The sequence below is a fragment of the Euwallacea fornicatus genome, chromosome 8 (genome assembly GCF_040115645.1).
Source record: "Euwallacea fornicatus isolate EFF26 chromosome 8, ASM4011564v1, whole genome shotgun sequence".
NCBI lineage: Eukaryota > Metazoa > Arthropoda > Insecta > Coleoptera > Curculionidae > Euwallacea > Euwallacea fornicatus.
The window spans coordinates 2329188-2344750 of record NC_089548.1 but is presented as its reverse complement, the minus strand read 5'-3'; the positions used below and the strand labels follow the sequence as shown (position 1 = coordinate 2344750).

At 36.8% G+C, this 15563-nt stretch overlaps 1 protein-coding gene across 1 annotated transcript; it reads right to left on the bottom strand.

Annotated features, from left to right (window-relative positions):
* Positions 1 to 11112: 11112 nt before the first annotated feature.
* On the bottom strand, positions 11113 to 12630 carry LOC136340607 (venom serine protease-like). Its single transcript, XM_066284823.1, has 7 exons — positions 12433 to 12630; positions 12227 to 12369; positions 11972 to 12173; positions 11708 to 11908; positions 11511 to 11651; positions 11289 to 11459; positions 11113 to 11234 (listed from the first exon to the last, which is right to left on the bottom strand). The coding sequence occupies exons 1-7, from the start codon at positions 12434 to 12436 to the stop codon at positions 11212 to 11214; spliced, it is 885 nt and encodes a 294-aa protein (XP_066140920.1). The 5' UTR covers positions 12437 to 12630; the 3' UTR covers positions 11113 to 11211.
* Between the last annotated feature and the right edge of the window lie 2933 nt (positions 12631 to 15563).

Genomic DNA, 15563 nt, shown 5'->3' with positions numbered 1-15563 from the left:
CCTTTTTTTCTTAATCGTTGTCAAAAAATAAATGAGAAATTATTGTTGATGATTTTTTTTGTTTATTTAAGAAAAACAGAATTTTTGAAAGTCGAAAATAACATAAAAACCGCATGTCGTACGGCCGCCCTATCGTATGTAACTGCTCCACATCGTCTTAGCATATGTTCAATGAGATAGTTTATCTTCTCTTGTGGCAAATTTTCTCATATCTGTGGAAATTCTCGAAGCTGTGGCATTGTTTGAGGGCGTGGTCGATGTTGTTCAAAACTCCTTCGCAACATGTCCAACACATGTTCAATGGGGTTAAGGTCAGGCGATCTTGAAGGAAGCGATAAATGTGCGATACCTACATTTTCAACCGCATCTATAACAACCTCTGCGCAATGTGATCCGCCACATCCGATATCAATGTTTTGATAAAATTTACAGGAAAAATGCGAATTCATAATAAACTTCATTATTTTATTGATAGTAGTCGTTATTGCTTTAAGAGTGATACAAAAAACTCATTTACTAGCATGCTATTTGTTATTTGTTAAGATTTGACCGCATCCATAACTTCTGTTGAGCAGTTTATTTCTTGATCGGAAGACATAAAATAAATCGTGGTTTTACCGGAAATCTTTCTTAAGAGAGATACGAGTGAGAGGTCAGCCCAATTTGAAGATCTTACAGAGACACTGCAATGTAAAGGGGTGTTCAGGGGTATTAATGAGAAATATTTCCATTTGTCGTTGAATTTATCTCTCATTTCTCAAGATATTTATAGCATACCAGGTGTCTTAGAAGGTTTCAGGGCAAGTTTTCAACTCCGTTCTGCTTTGCTCCAATATACAAGGCCTCCAACTACAGGTTTCTAATTTTTACAAGGTCTATCACAGATTTCTGAGGCAAAAACGTGACGATTTAACCCAGTTTAGCTCAATTAAACCCATTTAAACCTCGAAAATGGACGTTAAAAAAGGGCAACAAAAAATTATTTCGTTTGTAATGCTATCTGAACGAAATGTCGCATCGGAGGGTTTTTAAGGGCGAGAAATCAGAATCCGTTTACATTTTTGATGCACGTTGTAGAGGATGCTGTGAGCGCCAGGTGAACTCTCTTTAAAGAGGCATTAACTTTTTTACCGCCCCGTGTAAAATTTATTTCTGACTAAATTTGTGTCTTCTTACATATTATACGAAAAAAGGTATTGTAGTGCAAGGTCTTACAGACGTTCCTTCTAGAGATGTTTGAAGTTTAAAGTTCGCTGCTTACCTTGGAAAATAACTTCACAGACATATTTATTCACACAGTTGAAACTAAAAAATTAAAAACATTTCATTAATCTTCAATTCTTATCATTTTTTTTCTAATATTCAAATTTTTATTTGGTTACAGCAATTTTTCATTATTTAATTTGTTTGAATGAAGTCGAACGTACTCGTACTTGTTAAGAGTTTGGATATTGTTGGGATTAAAAGTGTTTTAAAGTTGGTGATAAATTTTCGAATTGTGTGCAATTTCAATTTTGAAAATTGCGATTTTTTCAACAAATCACGAGTTCTTAAGAGGGCTTGGGAAATGTTAAGAAAATGAATTTGATTGTAAGTTTAAAACTGAAAGCCTAAAAAAATTCCTCAAAACATCAGAGATAGAAAACTAAATATTTTTTGACAATTTGAAAGCTTTCCTGACTGAATCACATAGAACGTATATTTTCCGCACTTTTTAAGCGCATTCCGGTTCAGTTTTAAAGACGTCGCGGCCGCTAATCCAGTCAGAAGAAATAAAAAAATCTTAAATTTTAATAACACTCAAGCGCGTTATGGTGTATTTTACATTTTAATGGTAAATTTCAAGCTTTATCATGGTGAATATTTTGAATGGTATGAGGAATTTGCCGCAAATGCCAGGATGGTCCAGGAAGTACCCGACATAACACTTTTTCTCAACATAGTCTCCTTTGATATGCACACTCTCTTCCCAGCGATGTTCTCTGGCTTCTGTACCTTGCTTATAGTAAGATAATTCGAATGTTTCAAAATAGGCATCAGCCTCAGATCCTTCTTCTTCATTATTGGTGAAGCTCTTTCCACCGAGCAATTTTTTCAAGTTTCGAAATGGAAAATAATCGGAGGGGGCTAAATCTGGCGAAGATGGTGAGGATAAAGTTCGAAACCAAGTTGACTGATTTTGGCTATTATGATGATGCAAGTTTATTGTTTTTCCTTTAGGGAGATTGTCAATAAAAATTATCTTATGTGCATCCCAAGACGCTAACGCCATCGCCTTTCCTGCAGATGGACTCGTTTTCACCTTGTTTGGAGCCGCTTCTCCTCTTCGAGATCATTCTTTTGAGCGTTCTTTCGTATCAAATGTGAAATGATGGGCTTATGTTTCATCCATGGTGCAGTATTTTTTTAATATCTATCGTATCTAACAACTCTCGTAATTTTAGCCGATGGTTTTCCAATACGGTTTTGTAGATTTTCACCGCAATATTTGGAGTGGTCAGGTCTGGAGTGTCATTGGGCAGATAATCACTGCGTTTAAACTGTGACACCCGATATTTTACAGTTGTTAACGAATCACTAGATTTCCCCACAGTAGAATCTAACCTCGCTTTGATGTTGGATGGACTAAAACTTTCAAATGAAAGCATTATATCACGTATTGATGAGAAACTTTTTCCATGATTAGAAAATCTCTAAAAGCATTCATTAAAAACGGCTCTAAAACAAGTACAAATCAACGCAGCGCCCTCCAATTTTAGCCATGAACTTTTTGAGGTTATGTCTTTGTAATATAGGCAATTTTTTAACAAAAAAAAATCGCCATCTGTATGTTACCTCTGGTACCTCGGGAACTATCCTCGTACTTAATTTCATAGAATATTTGATCCGACGTAGATATTTCAGATATTTATTAGATTTTTCAAAGAGAGCAATGAGACTCGAAAAGCTACAAATCTGATTTGTGCGAAAAGAAATACTTTGTCATCAGCGCATACCGGTAATTCAATGAATTATGGATTTTCCCTATGCTCATATATTACCCAATAACCGGATACCGCTCTTTCCCTTTGGGGCCTATTATAGGTTTCCTGGATAGGTAGTAAAATCAATTTGAATTTAAAGCTGGGAACTCGCTATACTAAAGAGATAAAGCATTTTAAACTTATCGGTTCCAGAGGTCTGCAGGAAGACGTATTTGTGCTTGCGGCAGAAATACAAACATTTACCGATAAGACAAAAGCCGCAGAGCATCGCAATTTTCGTCCATTATGAAATTAGACCCCGGTCGCTTACACGAAAAGCAAGGCAAAAGAACAAAATGACCTGGGACAGCCAGTTTTGCTCGAAAACACAAGACAGATAATTTACGAAATGGACGCCATTGTTTGGTTATAGGAGAGGAGCATATTCCTCCAATTTATGATGCCATAAATTCCGATTTCAAAAATGAAGAACTTTATCCACCCATTTTTATTCCTAATGGCTTATACCTCGGTCGAATCCAGAATTTGACCCAATTTACTGGCGTTCACTTGGAGGCTTATTTTTGTAACTACAACTTGAAAGTCATCGGACAATCTCTTAGGTTACAAATGAAGCGATAAGTGTGTGAAAGATGTTATTTCTGGTTAAGCTGAGTAAATGTTCGTTCAGGAAATAAAGAGCAATTCACAGCCATTATCAAAATAAAGTTGGCAGCCTGGAAATCTGGCGCTGATACAAAAGAATGACGATATGATGAACAATACAATTTCGGGGCGTGTTTTGTTGAATTTTCATTTTTCCTCTTTGTAATCTGAGTTCATACGAGCATACTCGCATATTTCGCTGAGAGTTTTGTCCGATTTATTCAAGCTGGAGGTTTATCTAAAAATAAACCCTTCAAAATCGGATTTAAACCTTTTCCAAAGCAACGGTAATTTATGGCAAAATATGAAAACCGACAGAAGTTCTTCCGAATGTATTTTTCCGCTCTACGACGCATGAACACGTGTTTCGTAAAAGGTGCGTATCCGGAGATGAGATTCTGATTTAACGACCCCCGGAAACCGTTAACTCTAGCGACGTCCGGAGTTATCCGGGTCGCTTATTCTTAATGCATCATGTATGGGAACCAGTTGACCACACATACTTCAGATATAAACATTTGATATATGTTTTTTTTTTTTATTTGGCCAATCTAACCGGACTTGACGATTGTGAGGGCTGGTTTTTGAGGGCACTTCAAACGAAACCCCCTTTTTTGACAAATGGCCATATTCAAGGCGGATCAAGCTAAAGGGAGTTTATCACCGGTTTCATTGGGTGGGGCTAAGTTAAGCTTAATTGGTAGAAGGTTTAGGTATTAAATATGATGAGCTATGTATTAGAGTATTGTCATCGGGTTAGAACTTAAAGCTGTGGCTAGGCTTGGATTGACTGGAATTAATTAATAATCCAATCAAGTTACATACTAAGCCTAATTATTAGCTTATAAATTTACCAACTCTTGCTTCTCCAATCAAATAAAAAATAAAATTGTTCACATGATTTAAATGTTTCTTACGATTTAAACATCTCTCATGGTTCAAACTTAGTACTTATGTAATTATTTCAAATGACTACGTTCAAAATGAATAGATATAGTGTGTTTGTTGGAATCGGCTTTTAACTGGAAAATCTAAAAATGTTTGTCCCCTGTTAGTTTACATAATAATTCGTATATCATAAGTTTCGTAATGTTTTACAAGTTTCAAATAATACATTCTCTGACTTAAAATTTGTTTCCTTTTCTTAAAATCCGATAATTCTCGTCCCTCATCAGTCTATTGAATAATTCAGTTTTACAAAACTCCTATCCCTAGTCGGTCTATGGAATTATTCATTGGCAATAAGTTTGACAATTTTTCACACATTTCTCTCTCACTTCAAAATTTGCTTTATCTCTTAAAATCTGAAAATTCTTGTCTTTTGTAGGATTATAGAATAGTGCAGTTCTTTTAAGTTTCATCATTTTTCATGGTTTCCAATTAGAACCCTTTTCAGACTGCGTATGAATTTGCAATTTTACAAAATTTGAACATCTTTGGAATTCTTAAAAAAATTGTAGTATTCCGAACAGTTTCATTTGATTTCTTATTCCAAAGACTTCTAAAAACCATGATTTTAGTTGTTTTTGAATAACTGTGTTCGTACTAGTAAAAATTGAAGGCTTCCGCCCTTTGGCGCAATATATTGAAGAAAATAGTTTTCATAAATTTTCGCGATCTTTAAATGACAATTATAGTCAAGATTTGTATAAAGTTTGTTTTTATATTTTAAAGTTTGAACACTCTTGTCCCGGTCGCTCTTTGGAACACTGTAATTCAGTTCACATTGATTCCGACCAAATCATTCCACCAATGTATACATATGTATGCTCAACCAGCACTACGATCTAGTCTATCTATGATATCGACTCTTTCATCCTTCTACCGTCTTTTGAGCTTCGCTTATTCTCCCAAGCGGGTTTTATCTTTTGGAGCTCAAACTGGACGGTTTTGAGTCTGCAAACTCATTGTCAAAACTTTTTTGTCCACGCGAACTGACTCAATATTTTCTTGAGCCATATTTAGCATACAAACTTCCTCTTCCAGGTAAAGTTAAAAACTTTGAACTTTCCAACATTCAAGCACTTTATTCGTAATATTCACACCCGAAAAACTTCTTCCCCGAACACGCCATTAACCTAAAAGATATTCTGAAGCATTATCTGCGGATTCCTGGCTAAAAGTCCATTGTCACACTAGTTCTCGATCCTTTTACGGGAAATGTATAGCCAGAACGAGATGTGCAGTCGAACGTTTGTCTTTATTGTTTGTCGCACACAGCTTTGCGATATTGTAAAGTTGCAGAAGATGCTTCTCAATGAGTCTATAGTTTATAGTGCGGTGCAAAGTGTTCCCATCAAAGTCTGAACTAATGGAGATAAATTGTGTACCCACCTCCTTTAGCTGAGAAATTCCATTAGGAAATCGAAGTGCTAAAGCAAATCATCCTGCCGTTAAGGGACCGCGTTTGTCAATTTCCTTATTGCCAAAAACTAGTCTCGAATTGAAGTGAATTAACTTTGCTGTTTGATTGGAACTTTGCAGGATCTTTCAACATCTTAATGAGAAGTTTTATCATAAAACAAAGAAAGATTTAAAACACAAATTTGTAAGAAAAATTTCATAAAATTGCACGTCATGTGTTCAGATTTTTCAAGTGTTGAAATAAATTCGTGTAAAATGTAAATTCTTCTGCTATAGATATAGTCGGGAAAATGGGAACGGTCGGGAATACTAATAGGTTCCTTTATGCATAAAATATATATTTTCCAGTCGGCGGGAAATATAGGTAACAAAATGCCGACGAAATTTCAAAACGTCGGGAATTGGCCCTGACATTTTTACGGTTATATCAAAGAAAAGTGATCCATACTATCAAAGGCCATCCCATTCATCGACGAAAGATGGTGCTTTTTTAGCTGCACCAAGAAATGAAAAGGCTCAATTTACAGTCACTATTGCCAAAACGAATTGTGTTAATAACACCAAAATATTTATGCTAAAAGTTGCGTAAGTACCTGAGCGAAGATTGCCAGAGCATTATAAGTTCCTCCTTCGGATATTTCATTCCGCAAAATGGCAATATTTTTACTTTCTTGTAGCGTTTGAAAAAGCACCTTTTCATACTGATATGAGTGTGTAAAACACGCGCATGTGCACATAATCAGTCCAATCTGCGAATTTAACACTATGTCATTGGTGTGCTTTTGATTACTTTCAAGACAGTTGTGGAACAAGAGAATAAATCATGCCTGGCTGTAAATTAGGGTAGAGAGGCTATAATACGGTAGTTCCGTTTTCCTTTAAACGAGCAGTAAAATTCAATTCAGTAAAGCCCCAGCACACACATAAAAGCACATCCGCCCCAATTTTGCACCTCAAGCTTCCGAACTTATTGTTTAAAATGTTAATATGAAAAGTTTTCCAATAAAGTTAAATCTCTGAGTAATTTCCGGCGTTTGGTAATTAGCTACATAAATTAGACTTTAAACTTCTAGAAACGTCTTTTTGTCCCTAGGCGTGCAGTCTATTCACTTCGTGCGGAAAATTTGCCCAGAGTGTTTCAGTAGGAGCTTTTACCAGGTTATGCTAAAAAGTTTATCCTTTTTTTGTAGTCGTTTTTCTCAGATTTTGCAAGAAAGTTACTTTGTGATAAGCCGAAACAGGCTCTAGAGCTTATGCACTAAAAGTGACACTTTCAGTGTATGAGCTCTAAAGTAAGCAAATTCGATAGATAAGTAGGCATTAGGAGTTTTTTCAACTCTTATTATGATATAAATGTAAGAAAATATGTAAGTTGTAAATGGGAAAAAATCAAACGGTTCATATCAGAAAATTTAATTTTTTTATTAATGTATTTAAAGTTAAGTTGGAGATGAATTTTCAAAATCGAAACGTCGTGTCTTAAATACGATCGAGCTTTGGAAAAGGTGTTTTGTTCGAAACGTTGCCTTCCGTCTGAGTTTTATCGTAGTTGTCTTGGAGACAGGAAAAAAATTGTGGAAAAAATATTTCTTGCAGTTTCCGAGATACCCACATTTTCTCGATTCTTACATTCTATTATAAAATACCTCTTCCGCTTTGCTTTAAAAGCTTACGCAGTTCTGGTGACGTTAATGCAGTCTTTTACTGGTTTTTATTTCTTGTTTTTCCCTGATCAATGCGTTAATGCTGTTAAAATATAAGAACACTTGTCCCTACTCAGTCTACAGAATAATTCTTATTTTCAGGCCTATTCTGTTCCCTTGTAGTTCCCGCTTCTAGCTTTTCCTTAGCTGAACTGAGAACAGTCACTTTAGAGCCTGTCTTTCATTCAAGCACATAAAAGCTTTTTGTCTCTGATAATTTACCACTCAGAGATTGATTTCTTCTCAATCGATTCGTGCGTGATAAATGGTAATAATTCTGGTGATCACCTAAGAGGCATTGTGCGATGCCTGTCATCAATCACTGATTTGAGGCAATGGGAGAGCACGAAGATGCGTATTTGGACACACTTTTAGAAGAATTTCTCAGACTTTATATAAATAAGTACACAACATCCGGCAAGGTAATCGCGTTTCGATTCGGCAGGATATATAGCGGGGAAAATGAAAATTTCAGATTCATAGACGTCATTTATTCTAACTAGAATACGCGTTCGGAAATTCGATTGTGATAAATCGATACCTTAACTAACACATTTTTATGCATATCGATGATAAAAGTGCGCTTTCGTATATTCCAGGCTTTTCGAACGAAACTGAGCTGAAACTTTTCGGGAGTTTCATGGAATTTATTACATCCCTCGCATATGGTGCCTGATATCGCAGTCGTCAGGCAACTCAAATGAAATTCAAATTTCAAACTTAAGCCTTCGAATTGCGAACGAGTTAGCAGGGTAGTAAACCTGCTTTCAGGAATAACGAACACCATGATCGTCATTCCTGTAAGTTAAATGTACCATCTCAGTCACGATGTTCTCAGAATAGTTTTGGTTTTGTCACAATATCTATAGAAATAAAGATTTGGAAAAATTGAAAAATACCGATTTTGCGATCATGAGGGGCTTTAGGGAAATGACGCAACTCCATGTGTCATATAAAAATCATAGATGTTTTCAAAAAGGAGGGAAAAGAAACTGATGAGCCATGGTACAAAGTGCAGTAAAAAAATTTACAAATCGTTAGTATAATTTTGAAATGAAACTTTGAAAATTTTTTTTTAATCCCGATCAATCTAACAATGTTCGCTCTACCTTTACTCCATTTCTTCTTTCTCCCAATATGAGGCAAGAAAACAAAAAATACAATTTTCTCTATAATATTTTGCTGTTTTATCGAAAATACTGTATTAGATTCAAAGGCTGTAAAGTTATTTTGTATACACTCTGTATATATGTACAGGGTGAACCAACTTATGCGACGCTAGAATATTGGAAATCCAGTTTGATTTTTGACCCATTTTTGGAAGGGTGGTGGAACTATTTTATCGACGCATTTAGAAATAATTGTTCCTTAGAATACAGGGTCGCTCGAAAAAAAGGTTTGTGCTAAAGTGATAATATCGAAGTGTTTTTTAATGGGAAGACTCCGTATTGACGATTTTGTTTCTTTTCTCCTCTCTTTGTCTCTCGCTCCCTGGCTCTCCTTATTGTTCTCTCTTTGGGTTCGCGTCTCAACTTCTTAAACTAAACCTTTCGAAGAATTGAAATACCTTTAGGCTAAAGTACACACAATTTGAAAACAACACTTTTCAAGTTGAAAATAATCATTTTTGAACATTCAGGCCGATTCTCTTTCTTTTTAAATCGTCCTTAAATATCTTTTTTCCCCCTTTCTGGCTTTCGGTCTCGCCTGTGGTCTTGTTCTTAGTCGTTTGATCTCTCCCTTTTGGGGTTGGAACTCCAGTTTCCTAAATTCAAACTTCTTAAAAGAAGCAAATGTCGTTTAAATTAAACCAAGCACAAGTTAATAAACAACTGCTTTTATGTTGAAAGTTTTGCAGCTTTTATAATCGAGATAATTGAAAGGAGGGATAGATTTAACTCTCGCAAATCCTGCTTCTAACGGGACAATACCTATTATAGCAAATATTGACCAAAACGTTTACAGTCCAGGTTTTCAATGCTAAGCGCTCCTTTTCACTGCAAAAGATTATCTATCAGGTACTTTAGGCAGGAAAGCATGAGAAAGTCCCATTAGCAAGCCCAGCAACACTGCGTTTTAAAATCCGACATTTAATTGCCGGAAACCTCGTTATTCTGACTAATTGTATTTACTCAGCGCCTAACAAGCAACCAAACCTGCCCCGGCGTTGTTAAGTTGTCGACCCTTTGGCTTTCACGTCGTGAAAATTGTTTCTGGGGCTTTTATTACTCCACCAACCCCCCAAACCACAACAGTTAAACTCGACTGACATGAGAACAGACGAACGGCATTAAGTTTCGGTATTTGTTAACCGAAATTAAATCTGGAAGTTTCGTTTAATTGCAAAGAGTAACGTGAGATTAATGGTAGGGCCTGTTTATTAAGACATCCAGTCCGGAATTTAGGGGCGAAACACTGAATACCAAATCTGCCTATGATGGGGTTAAAAGTTTATTTACATCAATGATGCGCCAAATCTTCAATTTGCTTAATGGGGCGGCACTTTTGCTCTAATTCTTTGAATGAATGCAGTGGAGAGCAGATTAAAATGTATAATTTTCAGAATTTTCCCACTGACATTAGAGGAATATTTCGACCTAGCAGGCTAAAATTGCCTGCAACGAACACTTTAATTTACTGAAATGTAACGTAGCAGAAGATAACATAAGCGCGCTCCAACGAAAAGGGCGTTGCGACCGTAATTTAATTAAACCACTTTTGCATCACTAGTTTTTGCAACTGCAAATCAAACGAATCGTTCCATGGGAAAAAACCGAAAGAAAAATCCAAATTCTCCTGAACGCCCGGAACACTCTCGCAGCGATGTGACGTCACAAAGCGTTATGCCTGACTTTAACCAGGCAGCGCGACATGCAATAAATTGGATATTACGGTAGAAATTTGGCTTTTACTAGTTTACACTGGGTTTCTATTAGCTGCCTAATTATTTGGGAAATTGTTTAGAGTTTGCCCCAAAAATGGAAATGGGGAGACGGCATATCGCGGGTCCTTTTAAGCATACGAACATTTGGAAAGAATGTCAGAATCTTCTTAGAATTGGGAGATCGGAGACTTAAAAGAGAGCCATAAAAGAAGTATTTTCAGTATTTTATGTCACGTCAAACCGCTACCATAGCCACGGGGCATGACTAGCTAGCTTAGTTACTTGTAACACGCTGACCATATAAACCTTTCTCTCTCAAATTACGGCAATTCTTTCCCAAAATCGACCATATTCGTGTACACCAGATCACCCCCGACCAACATAATAATTTCATTTTCATTTAACCATTAAAATGACAACGCTGCACTTTGAATCTCTTTTGCGAACTAACGTCAAGCTCTGGCACAAGGAGTCGATCATCTGCTTCACGATGTTGCCGGATTGTTGAAAAAAATCGGAATTAATTACTGGATAAGCAATACAGAGTTCTTTCTGAATTTGTTTCTGAATGAATAAAAAATACAATATTACAATTAATGAATCTATTCCCGCTAGAGAAGTCGGCAAACACTTACATATAGCAGTAAGAAGCACCTGTTGAAAACAATGAGCAATTTTTTTATCTTTAAGGCAAATTTTTTACCATACCTGTGCTGGAGACAATCCAATCTAAGAACGAGGTGACCCTGGTATTAATCCCTGGAAAATCCGTAGCGCATCCCGTTCCATGTGAAATAATCCCTATTAAATGCATTCTATTGGTAGTTATATCAGTCCACAAAACGGGCCCACCTGAATCCGATTGGCAGGAATCTTTTCCTATTTATGAAATATTAAATTAAAATTAAACAGTTAAGTTGTCACGTCTACCATCTGCATAAGTGCATATTTCCTGGGCCACAATTACCTCACTGGTCTGTGCTGATTGACATTGAGCGTTTGAAATGATCTGTAAGTTTGCTTCCAGCAGAACATCCGATGTTGGTCCAGAAAATTCAATTTGTCCCCACCCTGTAACGTTAAATATAACTTATAAGAAAATTTAACAAAATTGGTGTTTTGCCTACCTAATATGGTACCGGTTTGGGCAACGAAATCTGCAAGGTAATATCTGAAGGGCAGGCATACAGGGCCTACATAATTGCTGAAAATAATTTGAGAATCTGTTTTTATAATGGCTATGTCGTTGACGTATGTGGCGGTGTTGTATGATGGATGTATTAGGTAATCAGAGACGTAGTAGAGGGCTGAATATGGGGTATCTTCGCCTAAATGAAGCAGTGGCTCAGCATCTTCTTAAAATTTCATTCTTGTTCCAAGAAAGTCCTTACCTGCAGTTATATTGTGATCCCCAACTAAAATACCTAAAGTCTTGGGGTCCTTTGCATATACGCAATGAGCAGCTGTTAAAACGAATCTGTCAGAAATGATATGAGCCCCGCAGTAGAGTAAACCAGACTCCAAGCTGATTAAAGCTGCCATTGCTGGGAACTCGTTGATTCCAGTTTCCGTCCCTCCCACAATTTGAAGATTCTACGGAATATCACTGATATGAATCTGTTATTGAATTATATTTTTCTACTTACAGAATTTCTCCATCCGCAATCGCAACCTGTTAAATTAGCATATTGAATTCCTCCATTCACTAAGTTGGGTTCCTTATCACTAGGAGTTGAGTATATCCCAACTCCTATAAGAGCGAATACTGCAGAGATACGTAACGAGACTTCTGAAATATGTTTTTCGCAATTTGAGTTTGAATATATATGAATATGAATTTTACTTATCTTACCCATTTTGTGTGTAAGTCAGCTGCGAAGGTGCTTAGTAGTTGTTAGCTTGAAGTAGCGACCGATAATGATCGGTTATCTTTCAGTTAAATGCTCAACTTACTTGTTTATCACAATTGAAAAATTGACGAAATTAGCACGGAACGAAATATTTTTAAGTGTTTCACAAGGGTGTCTAAGAATGAGCGAGTGGTTACTTGCGGCTAACGAGAAATATTACTTTAATCTGTCTAATAGATAAGTAAAGGTGAATCGCCTTACTGCGAAAATCATGCGTTAATGTGCTGATACGAAAGATAATAAATCCATTAAACGAGTAAATTGGTGGGAACGCGCGAAAAATCATAGTGAAAACGAAAAAAGCGGAATTAAAGTGTCAAAAAAATCAAATAAAACATCCCGGAAATTCTTCCTCTCAATTGCCGAGGAAAGACAGTGCCTGAAAAAACACAAAATAAAAGAGAAAATAAACAATCCGCACCAAACGTATAAAACATTCTAATTCTGATCGTTATGTGTTACGAGGCTGTGGATCCTTGAAAGAAAGCGATTCCTTCCCGGCAAGTAACACTGAATAAGCACTCGATTTCCTTTACGAGTTTGAGTTTTTAGGTTTGCTCGGCTTAGCACTACATTAAATAAAATTAAAATAATTAAATGATTTTAAGTAATGCTGGCACCATATTGATTTGGGAATCAACGTAGCGTGCGTTGCACTAAATTTTTCACACGCCGTGCGGCAATGTTTTGCACTCAACTCGCCGTGACAAATACCGCCGGGCAAATTAAATATATTAAAAATTACGAGTAATATTTCTGACGGAAGTTAGTCTGAAATGTTGCAGATATATGTTCCAGAAATAATTCCAATCCAGGTTGAACCGCTCCTTGTCGGGCGCTCACTCAGTGGCTCAGTTATTGAAATCGAAGCTATTTCTAGCCGCTCAGAGACACCAAAATATTTCACTTTTTGGTTGCTCAGAGTTGTTCGGAATATTAACAAACTGACCCCGTTCCGGGGTTCTGACAAATTCGCAGATATTCGAACCAAAACCCTTCCTTGTGGGATATTGCTAAGGGAAGCACATCTGACTTTTCTATAAAGTTTGCAATTTTATTTGTTATAGAAAGACTTGAACTTTTAAATGAACAACTCCTTCAACTTTTTTATTTAATTAAACGAGCTCAGTCGGAAAGTTTCCCTTGTATTGAAGATGTTTTATTTCCATGCCGGTTCTCTATTTTCTTATTGCGAGCCACTTCGCGTAATCCCTGTATTTTAATTTTAAGAAATTAAAAAACTTTTACAATAACGCAGGCTTAATATTTCTTGATAAAAGAGCGGGTGAAAAGTTTTCAGGTTTTGGAATATTAATGCCCGGTTTATTCGTTATATTTTATGTGTGTTTGTACGCTTCAGTATCGGATATTCGGTAACATCTTCCCCTAATAAAACGGCAAACAACAAATAGGGAAAAAACTAATGGATTCGCGAATTGTTTTGGTTAATGCTTTCGGTTGATGCACATGCAAATGGGAACAATGTATAATTAATATTGCACATCAGCGAGTTGATATTTTTCTGTGTTCAATTATAAACGCATTTTATGCTATTTTGCTTGTTGCTCGGATTCTGCGATGGGAGCTACACTGAAACTAAAACAAATATTTGCTTAATAGAATTGTTGCCCTGCACGTGCAAGTACGATGCATCTGCGGGGAGCCTAAGAAAGTCCAAGTCCCCTCCCTTCGCCGCTCAAAAATCGACCACTTAAAATTTTTTAATTAACATTAAATGAAGTGATCTGAAATCGAATCCGGAACAATATTTCTTATCCTCCGTCCTCAGCCTCCTGGAACTCGCAAGTCTTTAATTATCGATTTATCATGAAAAGAGACACTGCGAAGCAGAAGTCTGGATATTTAAATGGAAAGTCAACGACTGAAGCAGTGGTCAGTCAGCGGGGCATGGGCCACCCGACCTATATATGCCTGCGTAAATACATATAAGTTCATGTTCTGCCCGAAGGCAAAAATTAAAACGGACAAGATTTCCCCCCCTTCAGCCCCATTGTTCAGACTTCTTGCATGTTGTAAATCATTGCCCATCTCCCGTTGTAAATCACGGCCAAGGGAAGGAATACCCTTTGTTGGAAAGGAGACACATGGGTCCGCGTGTACCGTTTACATGTGGACAACGGCTAGAAAACATCTGTGCTGCACATGGGGTGCAGATGACTAAGGATCAGGGAGAGAGGCAATGGTGATATACTGCAAGAAGGCAGAACACCCTTGGCAAGTGATCAAAACAGGCGCACTTGATATCCCTCGGGAATTTTTGTTATCACTGTCTTAATTTGTTATCTTCGTTACTTGTTAAAATAAATACATTAAAATCCATCACAACTGAGCAGTTAATTCCTCACACGCACGTGATTCACGACCTCTATTTACCACTGAGCATTTCGAGATGATATGAGGATAGTCATCACTATATCCTACACCCATGAAATCGCATATTTTTATTTTTTGGAACTAACACCATATGGAATTGTTTAAAACAAAAGCCTAATCCGCAGAGCGAGTAACTGAAGCTGGAAAAAAGTGAACACGGTTGCAAAGAAAAAAATATATAAAAATATACCGTTAATTGATGGCAAAAGCTACCTGCGGACGTGGAATCTGAAGATGTCCAATTCTCCAAAAAAGACTTTTTTGTAAGAGCCGTAAGCAGACATTTATATGTAAAAAGTTGCGTTATTTCTGGTGACAAACGACGAAACAGAAATTGTAATGTAGCACTTGGACTATTGCAGACGAAGGAATCACTACCTCACCTAACAGGAAAATTTAGTAATCATCCTCAGTCAAATGGGGAATGTTTATGCTCTAATAGGGAGGATCATTAGCTACTGTGATCGAAAAATGATCAACGGGTAGTTGAGGGTGCTTAGTTACTTCGTAATCACATCAGCGACACGTTCACATCAAGCTGCGATTTACATCAAAAAACCAACTTAAAGAGCACCGGACCCAGAAGAATTTCTTGCAATACAGTTCTCCTGTCCAGAAGAGGGTCATTGCCAACAGTCTGACAACCGGCCACAATGTACTCAAGTAAAGTTTCAAAGAT

Coding starts and splice junctions, on each gene's coding strand:
- LOC136340607 (XM_066284823.1), bottom strand. Junction 11,652..11,707: donor CCAAACCGGTACCATATTAG/GTAGGCAAAACA, acceptor TTAACGTTACAG/GGTGGGGACAAATTGAATTT. Junction 11,235..11,288: donor TTGGATTGTCTCCAGCACAG/GTATGGTAAAAA, acceptor TGTTTTCAACAG/GTGCTTCTTACTGCTATATG.